Below are 20264 nucleotides of genomic sequence, written 5' to 3' on the forward strand. Positions count from 1 at the left end.
CCCTAGAAGTGAGGACAAGGAAGCAAGGAGCTTCCTTGAGCTCTAGTTGACCTGGGGCACCACTTCCCTAGTTGGTCTCCCAGGGCCTGGGGGGGGGGGGGCGGTGCTCCAAAAGGCCAATTGTCAACCTCAGGTTCTCCATTCAGTGTCTCTCTCCCCGCCACCCCCATCATACTCAGAAATGCCAGAATGGGAAAGCTAGAACAAAATGCAGGGAAACTGGGGACCGGAGAGGTCAGCAGGGGACAGCTGAGGTGAGGTAGGTGGATCCCAGATTCCTGCGACAATGACCTCTAAATGACCTTTAAATCTGGTGGTGGCCCTGGACCCCCTGAGAGCTTCAGGGCGGGCCTATGAGACCACACCCCGCCCAGGTGGGTAGGCTTTGGTGGGGGTCTCAGCATGACCTTGGGCGCCTGCATGTGTGGCACCCCCAACCGTGGACTCTGTGGAGAGGCTGGGGTCCGATCCCCCCCAAGAATGTCTGAAGAAAAGCAGGGGAAGCACCTGGTTTCCCTTGGGGCTGCTCCTCACTTGGAGGCCACCGCCCCGCGAGCCTCCATCTCCTGGCCTGTGAATTGGGGGTCATAACTCCCCCCCACCCCCCGGCTCCTGGTTGTGAGAATGAAATCAATTGTTCAGCACAGAGGACGCGCTCATTCACGGCCATCCATTCACCGGCCCCCGGGAACGTCAGCCTAGAGCAGGGGCTCCCTGTACCCGGATCCTGGCCGAGTAGAACGCAGTGGGGGGCCCTTAGGGGTCACAGCTCTGCCTCTTGACCCCCTCCATATCTAGTCGGGAAAACAGTCCCGGAGGTCTCCCTCAAGGTCATAAAGGGCCCGTGCAGAGGGGAGGTGGAATACGACTCCTGGGGTGACGGGGCAGGCACTGTCCGTGGAGACTCGCATTGAGCGTGGGGCCCCGCGATCCTGCAGGGCCCCGGCCGCCGGCAGGGGAGCCCGCGGGGAGCCTCTCCTCGCCGGCCGCTCGGGTTTCCAGGAGCCCCGCCGGGTGTCGGCCGAGCCAGCCCCACCCCCCGCGCGCCCTCAAGTTTCTCCCAACTTTTCCGCGGGTCCTGCCGGGCGCCCCGCCCACCAGCTGGTGACGCAACAATGGTGCAGCGTAGCGACCAATGAGCGGTGACGGGGCCCAGCAGAGCGGCCCAATGGCGGCGGCGGACGGTCCCGCGGTCCTGCCGGGCCGGGGCCGCACTGCGCCTCCCGCCGCCCGCTCGCCCGCCCGCCGCCGGCGCCGCCGCCCAGCTATCCGGCCGCGGTGGCTCAGACCGCGGCTGCGGCGGGCGCGGGCGGCGGCGGCCCGCCCGTCCTGGGACCTTCGCCTGCGCGCCTACCCGCGGGGGATCGGTGCCCGCTCCGGCCCTCTGCCGGGACCGGGACGTCAGGCCCCCGGCCCCGCCGCCCCCCCCACGGTGAGTCCCCCCTTCCCCCGGCCCGCTCGGCGCGCAGCCCCCGCCCCGGGCGCTCTCCCCCGGCCGCCGCCCCCTCGTGTCCGCTGGGCACATGCACACGCAGGTGCAGCCCTCACTGCACTGGCCACCGGTCGGCAAACACCCTGGCCTCGCCCCCCGCGACCCGCGGCCGCCGGGAGGGGACGGGGAGGAGCTGGCGGGCTGCCCCGGGCGCACTGCCCAGCCCTCGGTGGCCCAACCCCCCATTCACGGAGCCGCGGCGGTGACTAGCTGCCCAGTGACGTGGGGCGGCCCAACTTTACGTAACCCGCCTGGCGCCCCACGGGTATCCACACGGGGTACATACACCTGGGGCGCAGAGTCCCAGGCTTGGGGGGTTGCTCCGGTCATGGGACCCCCCCGGAAGAGCACTCTGGCTGCAGCCCACCCCCACCGCGCCCGTCTCTGTAACTTAGTTACCCAGTGTGTGTGGACGCGGCCTGTCCGCTGACCCAGCCCCCTTGCAACCAAGGACTTATCCTTGAGGGAAAGCAGTGGGGAGCTTGGACCAGGTCAAGGGTCAGAGGCTAGGGTTCAGGTTGGGGCTGGGTGCTCAGAGGGCAAGACCACGCAGGGATCAAGCTGGGCACCCTGTGGGTTGGGCGTCCCCCCACTTCTGGAACGAGCCCAAACCGGGAGGGACGGAATCTGTGTTCTAGGCCTGGCTGTACCATGATTGCTGCCTGACCTTGGACAAGCTTGCCCCTTGCTGGAAAATGGGATGACAGTACCTGGTTCATCTATTAGTTAGGAAGATCAAGAGAAGTAGCAGATCTGGAGACGATCTGCTGTGAAGAGTTGTGCTCATGGTTCTAGGTTGATTTTGTCCTCCCACCTCCTCCCAGAAGCTAGGGTTGCTGATATCCAGCAAACATCATGTTGGGGTGGAAGGCTCCACCCCATCTCGTCCTGCTGGGGCTCAGTGTTTATTCCTCCCACCCTTTTCTTACAGATGAGGAAGTTGAGGCTCAGAGAAGGAAAGTGATACACTCAAGTCCTGTGATCCCAGTCCAGGAACCAGGTAGGTCTGGTTCTAGAGCTCTGACCCTGCCTGGCCCCATGGGGGGAGGCTCTAGGGGCCCCCATCTGTGGTCAGGGTTCAGAGAGATAGGGTTATGGTTAGGTGGGGTTTGGCCCAGGTAGAGTTGTGGATTACAATATTTACCCTCCTACCTGGTCTTTTCTGTTTGGGGTTGGATATACCTGGTCAGCCAGGTCGGGGGGTCCCTGGGCTGGAGGAGGGGTATTAGTGGGTTTTCAGGGTGGCCTTGACTATGGGTGGGGTGGTGAGGGTAGGGGGCAGGGCAGGGCATCTCTAGCAGAAGTGCCAGAGAATGAGACACAAAAAGATTGGGAGATCAGGTGCAGCTTGATCAAGGATGTAGGGAGGTGATTATGGGTCCAGGAGAGAAGGGAGCTGTGAAGAGTAGCTGGAGCTTCCAGGGCAGGTGGGGGTGTGGGAGTCTTACCGCCATCCCCTCCCCGCAGGTGGTCAGCCGCCGGGCCCATGCCGTGAGGCCGCCACCAGCATGCCTTGGGACGCACGGCCCGGGGGCGGTGCGGATGGCGGGCCCGAGGGCGCAGGCGCGGCACGCTCGCGGGCGCAGAAGCAGTGTCGCAAGTCGTCGTTCGCCTTCTACCAGGCCGTCCGCGACCTGCTGCCGGTGTGGCTGCTCGAGGACATGCGCGCCAGCGAGGCCTTCCACTGGGACGAGCGCGGCCGCGCCGCCGCCTACTCGCCCTCCGAGGCGCTGCTCTACGCGCTCGTGCACGACCACCAGGCGTACGCACACTACCTGCTGGCCACGTTCCCGCGCCGCGCGCTCGCGCCGCCCAGCGCCGGCTTCCGCTGCTGCCCTGCGCCCGGGCCGCACGTGGCGCTGGCGGTGCGCTACAACCGCGTGGGCATCCTGCGCCGCATCCTGCGCGCCGTGCGCGACTTCCCGCCCGAGGAGCGCGCGCGCCTGCTGGACCGGCGGGGCTGCGGCCGCGTGGAGGGCGGCGGCACGGCGCTGCACGTGGCCTGCGAGCTGGCGCGCCCCGAGTGTCTCTTTTTGCTGCTCGGCCACGGCGCGTCTCCCGGCCTGCGGGACGGCGGCGGCCTGACGCCGCTGGAGCTGCTGCTGCGCCAGCTGGGCGGCGACGCCGGGTCCACCAACGCCGCCGCCGCCTCCGGGGTGCCCGCCGCGCCCGGGGAGGCGCGACAGCGCCGCCTGCTGCTGCTCGACCTGCTAGCGCTGTATGCGCCCGCCGGCGCCGCCGCGTCCACCCGCCGGGAGCTGCTGGGCGACCGGCCGCGCTGGCAGCGGCTGCTGGGCGAGGACAAGTTCCAGTGGCTGGCGGGTCTGGCGCCGCCCTCGCTCTTCGTGCGCGCCATGCAGGTGCTGGTCACCGCCATCTCGCCTGGACGCTTCCCCGAGGCCCTGGACGAGCTGCCCCTGCCGCCCTTCCTGCAGCCGCTGGACCTCACGGGCAAGGGGTAGACCTTGCCGGGGTGAGGGGGGAACACCCCCTGGGCGCTGGATTTTTGGAAAATCTATTTTTCAGAGCGATGTACCCAGCACTTTACATATATTGGTCTCTGTACAGGAGAATCTCTGCTTCGTATGTTGCGTGTGTTGCGGGCGGGCCGCGCCGGGCAGGTGGGCCCCCAGCTGCAGGTTTCCTGGGCCTGGCTGAGCTCAGCTCCCCACTGCTCCCCGCTCCCCAACTTTTTGCAAGGGTTCAGGGGTCATGCGACTCTCTAGAGCCAGGCCCAACCCTTCATTCGCTGGCTAGCCACCAAGGGCGGTGAGGACCAGTGGCCTGTCTTGATCTACAGCCTCTAGGACTAGGTGTCCTAGAGGGAGCGACAACAGCTGAGCAAAGGAGTTGAACAGGGGCAGGTGGTGTGGAGGGACAGGCGGGGACGGCTTGTGCGGAAGCTGAGAGCAGGTCTTGTGAAATCCTAGGAGTTCTCTGCATTGGGCACGCTTAGCCTTGTAAACTCCCGTGTGGGGGAGAGAAGGGCAGAAGGCTTCTCCTCCCTCCCACACTGCCCCCCTGTCGGGCCTTGGGTATCCTTGTGACAGCGACTGGACTTGTCCCTGTCCCTTCTGCTCTTCCCTGGCACGTAGCAGTCATCTAGTCCTGGGGCTCCTGCTTCTCTCACCTCCACTGTGGCGCCCCTGGCCCCTGGCTCCAGCCCATCTTCAGGTGGGTTGGATGTTCCTTCTCCCAGGCCTGACCACCCTCCAGCCCTGGGTATGGGTTCCCCTGTGTCCCCCGGCTCAGCCCCCAGTGGGTGTTCAGCAGCGCGTGTGGCTGACGGGGCAGCTATAGCTCCTGGTGGCCGAGGGCTCTTAGCCCAACCCCTGGAGTTGCCTTCTGCCAGAAGGTTCTGAAGATGACCTGTTAACAGACGTGCCACTGCCCCTCAGGAGCATGCTCCGTGCCCTGAGGACCCTGGAGCCCAGGGAGGACGGCCAGGCGGCCCTGCCCGGGGAATTCCATCGGGCCATGAAATTCAACCTGCCCCAGCCCAGGCTGGAGGGCCGCCATGTCCTGCTGGGAGCAGCAGCCTGAAGGTCGGCCCAATGGTGAGGAGGAAGGGAGAATGGATGATAATAGATGAGGCCTAGGGACTGAGATTGCAGGTGGGAGTGAGGGCTCCTCCTTCCTGCTGTGTGTCCTGCGGGTCAGTTAAGTAGCTTCTCTGAACACTGACACTTGGGGCAAATGGATACTAATCTCTCTCCCAGCTCACAACTTGGGGCATCAGGAGCCCTGGCTCATCTAGGCAGTCCCAGGTCTAAAGATCAGCGATGCCGTTGTTGCGGGGAGGGCTTGTTGCCTTTGGGGGTGGATGGAGGTGGAGACAGAGTGACTCAAAGTAATGGGGGGCTCCTGGGCTGTGGGCCTGTGGAGGGCCTTGGTGCCTGGAGCCACCAGCAGCCTCTGCCTGGAAAGACCTACAGGGAGCCTGGGCCTACAGACTTCCTGTCCTGTCTCCCCAGGCCCAGCTCTGTCCTCAGTGGGTCAACCCTCCTGGGCCCCTCTTTCCCTCCACTCTACACCTACAGCTGCTCCTTTGAGGGCCCCGGGCTGGGACTGGGGTGATGCAGAGTTGAAGCTGCCCTGCCTCGGGCCTCCCCGGGAGGCTGTGGAAGGGGCGCCCCACAGAACCCATTGTCAGGCAAACAGGAGGCAGGACCTGGGCAGGATCATTCTGGGCACTGCAGCCTGGGCGCCGAGCCTGAGCACATGTTCAGGGGAAGTTCAGGGGCCCAAATGGGGTGGTTTGGTTGGAGGGTGACCGGGAAGCAGAAGCTATGGGGACTGCTCCATCATTTGCTGGGTGACTTTGGGGCCTCTAGGCCTTGGAGGGCTGAGAGGGCAGGAGGAGGGGATCCCGGGGCACTGGCCCCTGATGTCATCCTCACTGTGGGCGAGTGGGACGGGGTCCGGGAGGGTAATGGAGTTCACACGCTTGGAGCTGCACCGAGGACCACAGAAACCAAGGCCTGGCTGGTGTCACTGCCCGATGGCTGCAGAGTGGGGCCTGATTCCTGCCACAGCTCCTGCAGAGACTCACGGAGGGACGCCTGGCTCAGGCTCAGGGCACCGCAGGCTGTGAGCGCAGAGGACCTAGGCAAATGGTGCAGGGTGATAAGTGGAACGCCGGGTTATCTGGTGGCCACTGCTGGCCAGAGGGAGGGCAGGAGGCTGGGCAGGAAGTACCTAGCATCGGGCTTATCAGAACCTGGGGCCCTGCAGCCCCAGAAAGGGCAGCCGGCGACTCAGCTCTCGGTCATTGGCAGGTGGCCTTGGTGGCTTCTCAGAGGCAACCAGTCTCTCTGCACACAAGGAGGCCACCTTTTCTCCAGAGTGAGGCACCTTGGTTTGCACATTGGGTTCACCAACCCCAGTCTTTCTATGGAAAACCTGACGGCGCCCAGGACTGCCATCCCCACGCCCACCTGGCAGCCCAGGAACCCCAGCCTGTTAGAGCTCGGGGGCCAGAATCGCATTCCCCCACCTGCCTGTGGGGGGAGGACAGGGGAGGCGAGGCCACTCCTCCACAGAGGGGTCGTGATCTCGGGCAGGGAACCTGGAAGGGACATCACGGGATGGCCCATGCTATCAGGGTGGCCTGGGGGAGGTGGCTGTGAGGGCAGGGGAGTGAGGGCCGCACTCGGACTTCAGCCTTGGTATCACCTCGATGCAAATTACTCTGATTTCCCTTCTGTTTCACCAGCTTCAACTACTGGGCTGAGAGCAATTTCCTAAATGACGGCCCGTCCTGTTCAGAACAAGGATGCTTCCTGGGCACCGGGAAGGAAGGAAGCCAGCACGGTCAGGGGAAGCTGTGCAGGGTCTGCCCCTGTTCCAGAAGCGAGAGGCTGCTGCCATGGCTCCCCTGTGGTTCAGTCCGGCTGCATTTTTAAATGGAGGCATGATTGACCTATAATAGAGGCACATTTTATATATTTTAGAATATATAGATGGAATATATAGAATAAAAGATGGGAAGAGGCCTTTTTAAAACTTTTTTAAATAGGCTTTACATCTAGCATGGGGCTTGAACTCAAGACCCTAAGATCAAGAACCACATGCTGTCCCCACCGAGCCAGCTGGGTGCCCCGAGAATCACAGACCTTACATGTGTCATGAGGAGTTCTGACAAATGTCTACACACATGTAACCACCCCAGTCAAGACAGAGATTTCTGTCTTCAGTGATTTGTAAAACGAATTTCTGCTTCTAGAATTCACGCTCCAGGTGGAACACTGGACCCGCAGGGAGAAACCAGGGCAGGGCGTGGCTGGGCTTCCAGGACAGGGGCGTCCTGCTCTCCCCTCCCCCCACGTGGCCGCCAAATAAAGGGGCCAACTTCAAACTTACTATAAGCATTTTCCTGTATTGTAAAATGCTTCGTAAGTGGGATTTCTCAGAGGTCTTTGGTGTTTGCTTTGTGACATTTGACTCACTAGTGTTGACGGCATAAGGAGTCAATGTTAGGACTGTTTCTAAAATGTGAATTTTATTTCTTTTGAAATAAATAATACATTTATATGGCTTGAAATTCAAAAGATACAAAAATGTCTAGACCACAGGCAGCCACTGTGACCAGCTGTGTAGCGAACCCACCATCAGTTAAACGGGTCTCAATCTCTCTCTCTCTCTCTCACCCTCTGCACGGTCTTTGGCCCAGCCACATCCCTACGCACAGCCAACAGCATGGATGCAGCCACGTCGTGGCCTGTTTCCCCCAGGACACCTGCCCTGTGACGGCAGCACCCGACCTTGTCAGGCCACTCCTAGGGGTCACAGGACAGCCTGTGTCATACGTCTGTCCCCGACTTAGGATCTGTTCTTGAGGAAAGGGTCCCAGAGGTGGACTTGGTGGGTTTGCAGGTTTTAAGTCCGCTCCCCTTGCTCCGTCCGCACCCTGCCTGTGTGCCAGGCGTTTGCTGAGAACACCCTTTCATCTGTGTCCATACAAGGGCCTTAGGTGTTCCTCTGACTGGTGTGGACATGTTTTTAAGGTATATATTCACCATAGGTGATGTCGCAACTTCCCCCTTGAAGTGGGGTTTTAAATTTATAGTATTGGACTATTTTGAGGAAATCAAATCTAAATACTTAATTTCCTCTGTGGGAAAGCCCTTGTCCTCCAGAAATCAGATACTACTACCCCTAGTTTTTTGTTTTTTTTTTAAGATTTTATTTATTTATTTGACAGACAGAGATCACAAGTAGGCAGAGAGGCAGGCAGAGAGAGAGAGAGAGGAGGAAGCAGGCTCCCCGTGGAGCAGAGAGCCCGATGCGGGGCTCGATCCCAGGACCCTGGGATCACGACCTGAGCTGAAGGCAGAGGCTTTAACCCACTGAGCCACCCAGGCGCCCCTACTCCCACTAGTTTTAAAGTGGGTTCCACACCCAGCATGGAGCCCCAATGTGGGGCTTGAACTCAACCCTGAGATCAAGATCTGAGCTGAGATCAAGAGTCGGAGGCTTCACTGGTTGAGCCATCCAGGCGCCCCTGATTTAAAGATTCTTTAATCCATTTAATATTTTGTCCACATAATGAAGGGGTGGGGCACATCAATTGTGACCTCCCCTGCCTGTTCCCTCCCCTAGATGTGCCTTCATCACGCTAGTTCCCCGCCAGGCCGGTCGGGCCGCCTGCTGTCCCCAGTACGCCCTCCCTCCCACGCTTACTTCGCCCTTGCTGTCAGCACTCTTGGTAATTCCCACCTGGGTCTTCCCAGGTCTGGAGTTCCACAGAGCTGGGCTCCGCTCCCAGTGGCCCCTGTGTGACCTCCAGCAAGTTACTGAGCCTCCCTGTCACCAAGGCTGACAAGATTTCCCTCAGGGGCCTCTAGGGGTACACGGAGCTGTGCAGAAGCCCTAGGCACACGTCTGGCATCCGGGGCACTTGTGGGCACGAACATTATTCTGGGACTTCTTCCCTGCCTCCCCTGACATAACATCCCAGAGAGGGTTCTTTTCTTTCTTTCAGATTTATTTATTTGAGAGGGAGGGAGAAAAAGAGACAAGAGCAAGGGAGAGCTTAAGAGTAGGGGGACAGAGAAGCAGACTCCCCACAGAGCAGACAGCCCGACGCAGAGCTCCACCCCAGGACCCTGAGATCACAATCCGAGCTGAAGGCAGACACCTCACCGACTGAGCCACCCGGCCCCCAGCCACTGAGAGTTTTTTTTTTTTTTTTTTAAGACTTTATTTATTTGACAGAAGAGAGAGATCACAAGCAGGCAGAGAGGCAGGCAGAGAGAGGGGAAGCAGGCTCCCTGCTGAGCAGAGAGCCCGATGCGGGGCTCGATCCCAGGATCCTGAGATCATGACCTGAGTCGAAGGCAGAGGCTTAACCCACTGAGCCGCCCAGGCCCCCAGCACGTGATATTCTTTATCGTGGCCCCCTCCGTAGCCTGAGACTGAGGGTGACAAGGGAAGTCATTGGCATTTGTACCTGTCTGTGTCAGAGCACATGTGTGCAGTAGAAGCGAGAGCTGCAGGCCCAGGATGCCTGCGTCGACAGGGGTGAGAAGCGTGGGAGGGACGCTGCAGGCCGTCAGTGTTTCTTTTTTTCTTTTAAATATTTTATTTATTTATTTGACACAGAGAGAGAGAGATCACAAGTAGGCATTGAGGCAGGCAGAGAGAGGGGGAAGCAGGCTCCCCGCTGAGCAGAGAGCCCCATGCGGGGCTCGATCCCAGGACCCTGAGATCATGACCTGAGCCAAAGGCAGAGGCTTAACCCACGGAGCCACCCAGGCGCCCCATTCCACCAAGCGTTCTGACAAACAGTTAAACGCTTTGGGAAGGATGGATGTCTACGGTTTCCTTTGTTTTTCATCAGGGACATCGGACATGTCTTCTGAATTCAAACTTTCTCCGCCGTCTTCTGTGGAGTGTGACATTTCCTGACAGGAGCGGGACACACCTCATTCAGGTCTTCCGTGGCATACAACGTGTCCTGCTGCTATGAATGGGATCCTCTCCCACATGCTGGTTTCCAGCAGGGCGCGGCCGACACTTGGGTTTGTTTCTTGGATGGAGTCTTAGGCCCAGGGGCTCGAACCCTTCCGAAGCCTGCCCATGGCAGCCTGGCCTCGCCGGGCCTCCAAGCAGAGACAGCTCTGTGCTCCGCCTCCCCTGACGGCGTCCTTCCCACGGGCGACCGGGGGCGCATCTACCTCTGGATGGCCACCCTGGGGACGCTGGTGCATATTTAAACATCACATCCGCCACGCTTTCCTGGCTGTGGGTCTGGGCTGGCCGACGCCATTGGCAGAGTCTTCCAGCACAGGTGGGCAGGCCAGCCTCGTGAGTGCCTGCTGGGGGCCCTTTCTCACAGCCCAAACACCAGACTCGACCAGGTTTGGAAAAAGTCTAGTTTATTGCACTGTCTCAAAGCACAACTAAAAATTAAAACCAGAAGGAAAAACCATACAAAGCACTGAAGCTAAAAGTAGTTTAAAAGTATCCAACTAGACTGAGGTTTAATTGCACTAAAGTCCCGTGGGTTTAGGGAACTCTGCCGTTGAGGGGGGCCGGGCAAGGCACAACATACACAGAGAGAGGCCGCAGCCAGCCTGGGCTGGCCTCTGCCGTCACCGAACTCTGAAAACAAGGATTCTACAAAAGTGGAGTGTGAAGTAGGATCTGGGATTTCAGACTCTTGTCCTCGTTTAGACCAGGAACGCCCCCATCTTTGCAGCTGGCCGGGTCCCGTCAGAGGACACATCTGACCGCTCTTCAGCTGTGGCCTGGGGGCTCCCGGACACTGGCTTAGGAGAAAACAGGCGTCGAGTAACTGGGCCCTGGGCCAAAGGCAGACTAAAAAAAGCGGCGAGGCTGGAGTCCTGCTTGGGAGCCGCCTGCGGGATTGGGAGGCGCTGACCCCGGGGTGGACCCGTGGTGGGGCTGCCGAGCCCCTGGCCCAGATGCCTGTGAGGACCCCAAAGACTGAGGTCTGGCGAGGCCACTGCAGGCCCCGTCGGGAACTCCCAGGAGGCATCCACGTGAGCTCGAGCCAGCCGGAAGGTCCCACGACGGCCCCAGAGGGGGTACCCGAGCTCGGGGAAGCTGCGGCGGAGGACCAGGCAGGCCCAGGGCAAACCTCGCGGAGGAACGAAAGGCCTTCCGCTGGTTTCAGGGAATACATTTCTCCTCTAAATTTATAAGAGCTGATTTCGAATGAGGTATCTTATGCAGGTTTGTAATACAACAAACAAAAAAGGCAATAATTAGTAGACACATCCTGTGAGGACGCTTCTGGGCTCCACAACGGCCGCCAGCAGCACTGCACAGCACTGCGACGAGCGCGCTCAGTGAGCTCCCAGGGCTGAGCTCCCCCACGGCCCACTGCGCCTCCCGGGGCCACGGCTGCCTTGGAAACACGTGCACCTTTTCTAGTCCGTGTCCTCCACCGGCCTGTATTGTTTTGGCTAAAGTGTGTTCTCCAGGAAGCGAGCATGCCGTGCCCTGTGAGTGGGCTGGGAGGGCACGGGTTGGGGGTGTGTGTGTGTGTGTGTGTGTGCGCACGCGCGCGCTGTGTGCTGGCACAGACCAGCGCCCCACCTCTCTGACGTAGGCTGGGTTTCCCAGCCGGGGTGTCCAGCATGGAATGTGCTAGAACTCACGTCCCTGTGGTGACCGTGAAGCTGAGCGGGACCCCCTCAGCGGTGGGAGCACGCTGACCTCCGGCTCCCTAGCTCATGCCTGCGGCGGGCCTGGCAAGGCCGGGAGGAGGCCGGTGCTGCCGCGCTCGGAGGCGGCCTCTGCAGGAGCTCAGAGGCACGGCCGCGCCAGCAAGGGCTCCAGATCACTTGGCTGAGGCTGTGGGTTCTGGAACAAGACGGAAACAAACATGGATGAAAGCAAGTGTGGGCGGTCCAAGCCGGCCCGACATGTCTGGACAGGAGCCGACAAGGTGTGACCAAGAGCCCGCGACTCCGAAACCACCGTGTCCACCCCCCTCTCTCGGCCTGCTCCCTCCTGAGCGCCTGGTCCAAGGCTCCGTCAGATGACCTCCCACTCGTCTTCCAGGTCCTCGGGGTGGGGGGTGGTGGCATGGCTGCTCGCGGCACCATGTGAGTGGCTGAAAGTCCTCGTCAGCCGCTGGAGGAGGTAGCCGGGGGGGCCCACGGCCCACAGCTCATCTGACGAGGTCACTGCAGGGACGAGAGGCAGCCGCACGCTCGTGAGTCACCCACTGGGGCGGCGGGCACAGGTGCAGTCGGCCAGCTCCCCGTCCTGCCATGGCACTTTCTAGCTGGCGGCCCCAGACACGCCACCCCCAATCTGTGCCTCAGTTGCCTCAACTCTAAAGTGGGTGGCCCAGTTCTGGCCAGCTCTGGCCAGCAGGGTGCTGGGTGCCCTCCCTCAGGTGTGACCCTCGGCTCTTGGGAGAGCAAGCCCTGTGGGAGCAGCCTCTTGTGGAGCCCCCACTAACCTTGTCCACGGGAGCCCCAATCCCATGGAGCCCGGCACTTGCCTGTGAAACACGTCACGTTGCCAGGAATTTTCTTCCAGTAGTCTCCCGCGGGGTTCTTGTCAGTGATGCCGTACCGTCGGGCAAGGTCACCGTTGGGGCAGCGGGCCCACACAGTCCTGGTGCTTAGTGCCAGCTGGCAGGCCTGCAGCCCTGCATGCCAATAAGGTGTCCGTCTGTCCTGAGCCCCCCAGCTGGGACAGGCCAGACCGCCCTCTCCCATGAGTTTGCTCCCTCCCCCAACTGGGTCCTGTTGACCAGGGGGCTCTGTGCGGACAGTGCCCTGCACTATAGGGCTCCGAGCGGTGGCCGAGGGAAAGGATGCCCCACCAGGCAGAGCTAGCAAAGCCACCAAGAGCCCAAGGCCAGGGCACACCAGGACCCAGGAGGTCTGGAAGCAATCAGCCCACACAAAACTCCAAGGGAACGAGGCTACTCCCTCCAACAAAGGGTGTTTGATTAGATCCTTGCTGTCCCCTGCCTCAGTGGGACAGCAGAAAGGAAATGAAACCCCGAGTGCAAAGGCCGGGCCTGCCGTGTGGAGGCCGGGCCGCTGGACTGAGCAGATGCCCGCGGGAGGGGGCAGCTTGTGTTCCCACCTGGCACGTGCTCCCAGTCGGTCCCCACGGGCATCTCTTCGGTGATGCCGGCCCGGACGTGCACGTTCCACCTGCTGTCAAGCGCCCACAGCATCTGGTCATTCGGACTACAGTGGACGCTGACCAACGTGACCCCTGCGGGCTGCGAGCAGGAAGAGACTTTCCTTAAGGAAGGAGGTGGCAGGGCATGTCGTTTTTGAAGAGAGCAGGGACAGAGGGTTTGGAGCCCGACACAGTGCAGGAGGTGCAGCAGGAGGCAGAAAGGACCTCACATGGACAGACGCCATCCCTGCTGCGCCAGGCGAACCAGATGGAGGGACCGCCCAGCGTGTCAGCAGCAGCGTGTCCTGAGGGACAGGGAGGCAGGGACGGGCCAGAGGGCAGGAGGGTGCCAGAGGTGCACACGGGGTCCTGTACTGGGACGGGCAGGTGGTGGCCATGGGCAGCAACAGAAGAGGCTGGTGTGGCCACTGTTCATGCCTCTGCCTGATGGCAGGTGAGGCAGCACGAGGGAAGGCGGGCTCTGGGGAAACCCGGGCCTCAGAGGTCCCCGCACGCGTAGCACACGGCCCCAGGCTCACAGCTCCATGCGGAGAGAAAGCAAACACAGCAGAGCATTACCAGTGGCTGAATCTGGACGAAGGGTCTATGGGACTTTGTTGAAATATACCTGCAGGGTTTCTGTGGGCCTGAAGTTTTTTCAAGATAAAAAGTTTAATTTAAAAAAGTATAGAAATGGGGTGCCTGGGTGGTGCAGTTGCTTAAACACCTCTTGATTCTGGGTCAGGTGATAACCTCAGGGTTGTGAGATCGAGCCCTGCATCAGGCTCTGTAGTCAGTGCAGTCTGCTTAGGACTGCCTCTCCCTCTGCTTCCCCTACTCCCTGTGAGCTCCCTTTCTCCCTCTCTCTCTAAAATAAGTAAGTAAATGTTTAAAAAAACTATACAAATAAAATCCACCAAGATATGCTATTGCTGTTGTGGGAATGCAACAGAGGTGCAGGGAAGGAGGTTTCTGTCTGCCCCGGGGAACTCCATCAGCGGGGTGGGGTGGCCTGGGGAGGGGCGAGGTTGGTGTCGCAGCGGGCCTCCCCACGCACTCTGAGCCCTAGTTTCCACTCTGCTTATCATTCAGGTGGGACAGGATGAGGGCAAGGCTGACCACGAGAGAGCCTCTGTGTGCACAGCAGGAAGTGGGGACTGGCAGGCCAGAAGGCCAGTGACTCTGCCCACCAGGTACAGGCCTGGCCCTTGGTGGCCTCATGACCAATGTCAGCTAAGAACAAGGGCATCATTTAATTCCCACTGTCTCTTCTTTAGGCACCATGCTTATAAAGGGCCCATCTGGAGCCACCCACCTGGCCTGGGTCCTGCCACCCAACAGGAGGACACCTCTTGGCTTGAGCTGCCCTCCAGCATGTCCCCTTGGGCAGTGACATCCCCTGCTGGGTTGGCTTCCTGTCCCCGAGTGCGCACAATGCCAGCTGCCCTGCCCTACTCCCCGGTCAGCCTGGGTCCACGTTCCCATGTTCCATATCTCCTGGTCCCTTGTCCGCTTTTCATAGGACAAGTGGAAGCCCCTTCAGTGTCCTGTTTGCCACCTACTGACCTGTTCTGGTTCATCCAGGGCTGCGCACCCCTTAGCTGGACACGTCCCTGCCTGTGAGGATAGAGCCATCTGTACAGTCCCAGCCCTGTCACCGGCAGTGCTGGTGAGCACCGAGCCCAGGGGTCTGGCTGTCCTCCCACTACCGACTGACGCTGTGCATTTTCCCGGACCTCTTGGTAGGCCCTGCCTTCCTGGGCTGCCTCAACTGGACCCAAAGCAGTCCCCGGCGGGCACTCAGCGCTGACGCGCGGCTCTGCGCTTCTTCCCCCGGGCTGTGGTGGACGCGGTCCCTCTCCATGCCTCACGCTCAAGACACATCCGCATGAGGGGCTTCCTGTTGTCACGCCGACATCACACAACTTCCAGGCCAGCCACCAGACCCCCTCAAGGCACGTGGGCAGAGGGGCTCTCCGTGCTCCCTCCGCCCCATCAAGGGGGCCAGGGGCTCCGGGTCTCACTACCGGCCACTCGGGGCAGGGGCTTCCCACCTGCTTGATTCACGAACGGATGAGCCAGCCTCTGAGCAGGGGGGCCAGCAGGTGCCCAGAGGCTCAGCTGATGGGCGACCAGGGCACACAGAGTACAGTAGCCACTGTCCGGAGGGTGTGAGGTTCCTCGCACTGCGTTGTCACCCACCACTGGGTGCCCGGCATCTGCCTTGCCTGCTGCATGGCCCTCAAAATAGCTCCTGTGCTTTCCGAGCGGGGGAAACCTGAAGCTGCTGCCGGCGTGCTTCCAGACACCGGGAGCTTCCCACCTCCCCTCCCGACCTGGGCCTGCCTCTGGCTGCTCCAAATTTCTCCCTTATATGGAGCTCATGGGCACACGAGCGGCCACACGCTCCCAGCCTCGCAGCAGGGGCCATCTGTCCATCTGTGGTGTTCTGAGAGAGAACTGGCATCCGTCCGGAGTCCTACGGCCACAGGCGAGGGTACCCTGGCTCAGCGCATCAGGCCTGCAGACACGAGGCCCGGGGAGCCTGGGAGAGTTGGGCAGACTGGGCTGCCTGTGCGGGGGATGGGATCGGTCAGGCAAGAATCATAAGGTTTTTGAAGGCTGGTTTCAGGGGAGGACAGGTGCCATCAAGAAATAAAAGGAGCGCTGTGATGGGGGGACAGACCTGTGACAGTGGAGATCCAGAGAGGAGGTAGCCTGAGGGAGACACAGCAGCTGGGGGATGAGGGGCCAGCATGGGAGGCTCAGTGGGGAGCATGCGTATGGGGGGAGGGGTTGTACGATTGGTTCTACAAGCTTTTCGTGACCGTGCTACCAAACCAGTCCCTGTGGAGGACCAGGCCTCTGAGACGTCGCTGAGGCTTGGCACCACCCCGGACAACAGTCACCAATATAAAACCAGAGTAGCATATAAAGCCCCGAGTCACTCCCCAGCACCAGGCTGCAGATGCATAGGTGAGCTCCGAGGGAGCCCCCTGCCATCTCCCCTGTCCGCTGGGCAGCCAGGATTGGGCCCGCAGGGCTGTGGGCCTGGGGCTGGATTCCGTGGAACCACACACAAAGCCACAGAGCACCTGGCCCTGCTCCAGCTCTGAGGGCTGCTAGGTGTACCAGAATCCAAGGCGTCTGGGCATTTCTGCTTACCCCACTCACTTTTTATCGAAGGTTCACATGCATCCAAAAAAGCACACAAATCCTAAGTGTATAGTTTGCTGGGTTTTCACTCTGAGCACAGATCTGGAACCTGAACACGAGCCTGGCTGTGCACCCAGTTACCACCCTGCCTGCTCTCCACACCCCACACACGTGAACGACATGAACCTCACTCCGACAGAGGCGGCGGCACAGAGGCCTCTGAAACGGGTAACGGCCCTCCCCAGCAGCTGGAGGCCTGCCCCGGGACAGCCCAGGGGAGACCACAGGGAGAGGGAGGGCCGCAGGCCCAGTCTCAGAAGACAGAGGAGCACAGATGGTCCAAATGAAAGCATGCAGGGAGGCCGATAACTGTGCACTGGAAGAGGAAGAGCAGAACGTCCTTATGAAGCAGGTCATCTTGCAGCATCTCCCAGACTGGGTCCCACAGAACACCATGCCACCCCCACAGAGGGTCTCATGCTGCCAGAGCTCTCGGACCCACTGCCTCCTGAGCACTTCCATCGGGGGTCCCGCAATCGCCTGCTGGACGGGAGCACCTGCAGTGCACTGGGCCCTGTGCTAGGCATTGGCGAGACCTCAATGCAAACCAACCACACACCCCGGCCCCCGGGAGCTTTCGGTCCACTGGGAGGGCTGGATGAGGGGGCGCTAGGAGAGTCTTGGTGCAGGAGGGGTGGATGGCCCGGCGGGGGGTCGCCTGACCTGGCCACCCCGGGAAGGTACGCTGGACAGGCCCAGTGGTGGCAGAACCCACAGACAGGTGCAGGTTTGGAAGCAGGAAGGACACAGGGTGGCTGGAGCCCAGTGATCAGAGACAGAGTGGAGAGAGGTCAGAGGGCATGAGGGCCACTGGCGGAGGGAGGAAGTGGATTTCGTGCTGAGTGAGGTGAGAAGCCACTAGACGGTTGTGAAAACAGGAGTAACGCGATATAATCCTGGATGTTGGGAGGACAGGCCTCGGAGAGGCCCGCTCTGGAATCCTGGCGAGACAAGAGATGGCCCGGCCCAGGGGTGGCAGTGGACCATCTCTGGGCAGGCATGCAAGGTGCCAGCCATGTCACTCCGGGGCTGCTACTTATCTGGATCCTTCCCCTGCACAGGCGGGTTGATAAACAGACACGTGAGCACAGTGGCTGCTGAGTCAGAGTGCGAAGACAGAGAGAGGCCTCTAGCGAGATACACTGACGCCCTTCCCAGAAGAAGGAAACGAATGGCTGAGAAGTTGGCAGCTGGGAGGTGGGCAGTGGACACGGCCAGTCAGCTGGCAGGGCTCGGGCACCCTGCAGAGTCGCGAGTGAGCACCTGAGGGCCGGCCAGACTGGTGGGGCTGGACACGTCCTAGGGCCAGAAACCGGAAAAAATGCCACAGCTAACAGCAACTGACTTCTTGTTTCTCTGGAGCAGACGGTGCTAACAGGTGTCAGGGTGCCTCCTGGCGGGAGCCCACACACCACGAGCCAGAGTGGGCTCCGCCACGCACTCACTCACGGCAAGGGCTTGTCCCCGAGTTTAGCAGCCACCTCCCTGGACCTCTGTCAGATTTATTTGGTGAACTCAGATTTTCTTTGGTAATGGTCACTTTGGATTTGTTCTTTTGTTCATAGACTACTGTTTTAACTTTTTAAATCGCAGGAGAATCACCATACGGTGCTGTATCCGCTTCAGGCGCACAACACGGTGGCTCAACCACTCCGCACGTTCCCACAGGGCTCCTGTAGGAAGTGGGTCGCCACATGTCATCGAGCAGCATGGTGACAGTGCCGTTGCCTCTATCCCCCGTGCTGTACTTCCCACATCCGTGACTTCTTCATTTCACAAATGGAAGTTTGTGCCTCTCAATCGCCCTCATCTACGTCACCCACCCCTAAGGCTGTCTATCTCCCTGGGCCTCATGGAGGGCACCCGAGAGCTCCTGGCTGAACATGGGGCACTCAGGTCTACTGGCTGCGTGGCTGTGAGAGAGGGACAACACAGCCTGGGGCTAAGTGAGCCTGAGCAGGTCAAACTGAGCATACCAGAGGCTTCTGGACAGAGTGGGCATGACTCAGGGTCCCAGCTGCCTGCTAGTGACCACCACAAAATCCCAGCCCCTGGGCCCTACACTCCCACAGGCTCGTTAGCGAAACATAAACAATGAAATCAGAAGGAATTGTAAAAAGTGATTTTGAGGACATTGACTGTTAATACTTTGATTTATTTTTAGCTTTTTTCCTATGGCAAGCTCTTTATTTAAAAAAATCTGGCTTATGTCATTTTGTGTTCTGCTTTTGGCTCAGTTCGCCATATACAAAGCCCTTCCCCAGGCCGCCACAGCTATGATTCCAACAGGGGCTCTCCCCCAGTCACTCAGGGCTTTCTGGAAGACAGACGTGGGCCTCGCATCAGGTGCTCTCCAGAGGGCCCAGTCCCTGGCATTTGTGATGCCGTCATTCTCAGGCAGAGTCATGGAAACATCTGTAACTGATGGGATAATAACAAAACAGTGGCAAGCAGGAAGGGCTGGACATGGGTGTTGAGTGTGACTCAGAGGTCAGGAGGAATACAAAATGAGGTCACTAGCAGTCCCTGGAGACCTGGGCAGACCGGGAGTGGCCTGGGGCCTTGGGACCAGATTGAGAAGGGTTAAGAGTGAGAAGACAACAAACCGGGAGGGAAGGGGAAAGGGTGGCAAAGCCCGGGTCGGGGGGAGGCTCAGGGCCTATGCCCAGTCCTACCCTGGAGGAGTGGAGGACTTCTTCCATGGACAGGGGCCTTGTCGCAGGGAGGGAGGAGACCGCGCAGAAGAGCCATCAGGCACCAAGCGCTACCAGCCCCACAAGCTCCCACCAGTCTCTGGGACACCAGGGTCATGGTCCTGACAGCACACTGTGTCTTAGTGACCTTTGTTTCCCAAATGACAACCAAACAGTAGGCCCTGGGGAATGTTTGTTGAAGCGGAGAGAATGGAGGTTCTGGAAACTCACTGACTGGCGCTTGCCAGCCTCTCAGCCGGGCTCTCAGCCACCTACCCACCCATCTACCTATCCTCCCCGTCAGCACATACCTGCCTACCCCTTGTGCCTCCACCACGCTCCTACCAACTACCAGGTCACCGACCCAGCCAACAGAGCTTTACCTGAGCACCTGCCATGGGCCAGGCCTGGTGCGAGGTGCTAGGAATCAATCTTCTTGATCACTGGTATAAAGCCTGGTGAGAGATACATCGTTAATCACGAAGTCCCACAAAGAAAGAGAAGACTCCAACAGGGAAGGCCAGTGTGAGGTGCTCTGAGAACATATGGTGTGCGTCAGACCAGGGCCAGGACGGCAGGAGGAGTGTGTCAGGGGGAGTGAGGGCACGGGGAAGGAGCTGGCAAGGGCCCTGGGGCCAGATGCCAGGCCAGGCGGCTGGAGTGGGAAGGGCAGGGTGGCACTGCACAAGGCCTGCCTCCTCGTACAGCGCGGGAAGGTCCACTGGGGCCCAGGGCTCTGAGGCTGAAGGTGTTTGGAGAGGGAGAGCTTAGAGGAGGTCCCTGAGGGCAGACGGTAAGAAACAAGATGGCACGTACAAAAGGCTTCTCGGCTGACTTGAGGGCACGGTGCCTTGGCCTCTGTGAGAAAAGGGTCAAGCTGGAGGCCGTATGGAAAAGACAGGCACCTCCTTGGGGAGACAAGGCAGCAAAGGTTCCATCAGTGTCACTCGCCCTCTGCCACCACTCTGAGGGCTCTTGAACATGGTCCAAGACACAGGGTTTCCCAAATGGCGACTGGAGAAGTCCCAACACGCTGACCACCGGTGGAAAAGCAAACGCCGAGGTGGGGGTGAACAGGGAGCAGGCTGTGCAGACGACGCATCACACAGGCCATTTTCAAACGAGGAAGCTTGTTTTTGCTGAACCCAAGCCCCTCCAGAGGGAAGGTGAGTGAGAGCAGGTCCAGTGGTTCCTAAACCTTAAGTCCCCAGGATCTGTGTAGGGAACTTATTAAAATGGCACAT

General features: G+C 60.1%; 2 protein-coding genes across 3 annotated transcripts in view; one reads left to right on the forward strand and one right to left on the reverse strand.

Annotated features, from left to right (window-relative positions):
• Positions 1 to 1181: 1181 nt before the first annotated feature.
• On the forward strand, positions 1182 to 4065 carry ANKRD9 (ankyrin repeat domain 9). 2 transcript variants are annotated; one of them, XM_032839618.1, is made up of 4 exons: positions 1182 to 1432; positions 2131 to 2287; positions 2424 to 2492; positions 2960 to 4065. In XM_032839618.1, exons 2-4 carry the CDS (start codon positions 2278 to 2280, stop codon positions 3952 to 3954), a joined length of 1074 nt encoding a protein of 357 aa, XP_032695509.1. In that variant the 5' UTR covers positions 1182 to 1432; positions 2131 to 2277; the 3' UTR covers positions 3955 to 4065. The 2 variants fall into 2 exon arrangements, with proteins under 2 accessions (XP_032695509.1, XP_032695510.1); XM_032839619.1 differs by lacking the exon at positions 2131 to 2287.
• Positions 4066 to 11526: 7461 nt separating this feature from the next.
• TECPR2 (tectonin beta-propeller repeat containing 2) overlaps positions 11527 to 20264 on the reverse strand; it is a 98935-nt gene continuing 90197 nt past the window's right edge. Inside the window, exons 18-21 of the mRNA XM_032839690.1 lie at positions 13070 to 13211; positions 12474 to 12623; positions 11973 to 12150; positions 11527 to 11824 (exon numbers count right to left, since the gene is read on the reverse strand). Of these exons, the coding sequence (XP_032695581.1) occupies positions 11999 to 12150; positions 12474 to 12623; positions 13070 to 13211 (444 nt within the window). The 3' untranslated portion in view covers positions 11527 to 11824; positions 11973 to 11998. The remainder of the gene's footprint in view (positions 11825 to 11972; positions 12151 to 12473; positions 12624 to 13069; positions 13212 to 20264) is intronic.

Source organism: Lontra canadensis, unplaced genomic scaffold (genome assembly GCF_010015895.1).
Source record: "Lontra canadensis isolate GAN:19392208 unplaced genomic scaffold, GSC_riverotter_1.0 scaffold108, whole genome shotgun sequence".
Lineage (NCBI taxonomy): Eukaryota > Metazoa > Chordata > Mammalia > Carnivora > Mustelidae > Lontra > Lontra canadensis.

Coding starts and splice junctions, on each gene's coding strand:
- ANKRD9 (XM_032839618.1), top strand. Junction 2,493..2,959: donor GATCCCAGTCCAGGAACCAG/GTAGGTCTGGTT, acceptor CCCTCCCCGCAG/GTGGTCAGCCGCCGGGCCCA.